The sequence below is a fragment of the Phalaenopsis equestris genome, unplaced genomic scaffold, assembly GCF_001263595.1.
Source record: "Phalaenopsis equestris unplaced genomic scaffold, ASM126359v1 Scaffold188721, whole genome shotgun sequence".
Classification (NCBI taxonomy): Eukaryota; Viridiplantae; Streptophyta; class Magnoliopsida; order Asparagales; family Orchidaceae; genus Phalaenopsis; species Phalaenopsis equestris.
Window position 1 is genome coordinate 1 of NW_018208670.1, and position 758 is coordinate 758.

A 758-nucleotide genomic window follows, 5' to 3' on the forward strand; every position below is an offset into this window, starting at 1 on the left:
TTTTTTTTTTTACCTTAGGAGTGCATAAATCAGAATATCAATTACAAGAAAATGTAAAAACATAACATGTTTACATCTTATCAAGGTCCATTATATAAAACTTGCAGATTTATCAGTACTTACGCGAGAGAACTTGGTTTTATCCGCCATTGATGCATATATTGTAGGATAGACTGAATGTCCACTGTAACAGAAAGCAAATAAGCTCAACGCAGTAGGAATTCCACTCCACTTCATCACACTCCCCCTTTCATGAAACCCAACTCCCCCAACTCCTCCCACCCACATAACAGAGAAAACCAATATAAGAGAAGCCATTACTCCCCCCACCGACACATAAGCAAGCACTCCCAAATTCCTCAACCATGTAGTTGGCAATATCAGCATTGCAGACAATATCACAAAACCCTGTTTTCCTCCAACTTTCAGTCCTCCAATGTGAAATCTCGCTTCTGGAAATAGTTTCTCCAAGTTGTCTCCTTCGAGTATGAGGAATTCAATGGCGACGAAGTAGAGCTCGAGGTACATGAATAAAGCTATTACCATTCTTCCTTTAAGGCCGAAAGCCAGCTCTCCAATGTCTGGGTAAGTTCTGACAAGGGAGTTTGAGTCCATGCATCGTTGAAGAAGAAGGCCGGTGTAGAAACAGAGAGCAGCTAGGAGAAAAAGAAGGATTAGGCTTAACCAACCCCCTTGGGCTAGAGCGTATGGGATTGATAGGATTCCAAATCCTGAGAAAGAAGATGTATTGATGTTAG

The 758-nt window shown here is 41.3% G+C and overlaps 1 protein-coding gene across 1 annotated transcript; it reads right to left on the reverse strand.

Annotated features, from left to right (window-relative positions):
• Nucleotides 1-123: 123 nt before the first annotated feature.
• Nucleotides 124-747, reverse strand: LOC110034491 (vacuolar amino acid transporter 1-like; the record flags this gene model as incomplete). Its single annotated transcript, XM_020738748.1, has 1 exon — nucleotides 124-747. A coding segment is annotated over one exon (624 nt), but the record flags the coding sequence as incomplete, so codon positions are not given.
• Nucleotides 748-758: the final 11 nt, after the last annotated feature.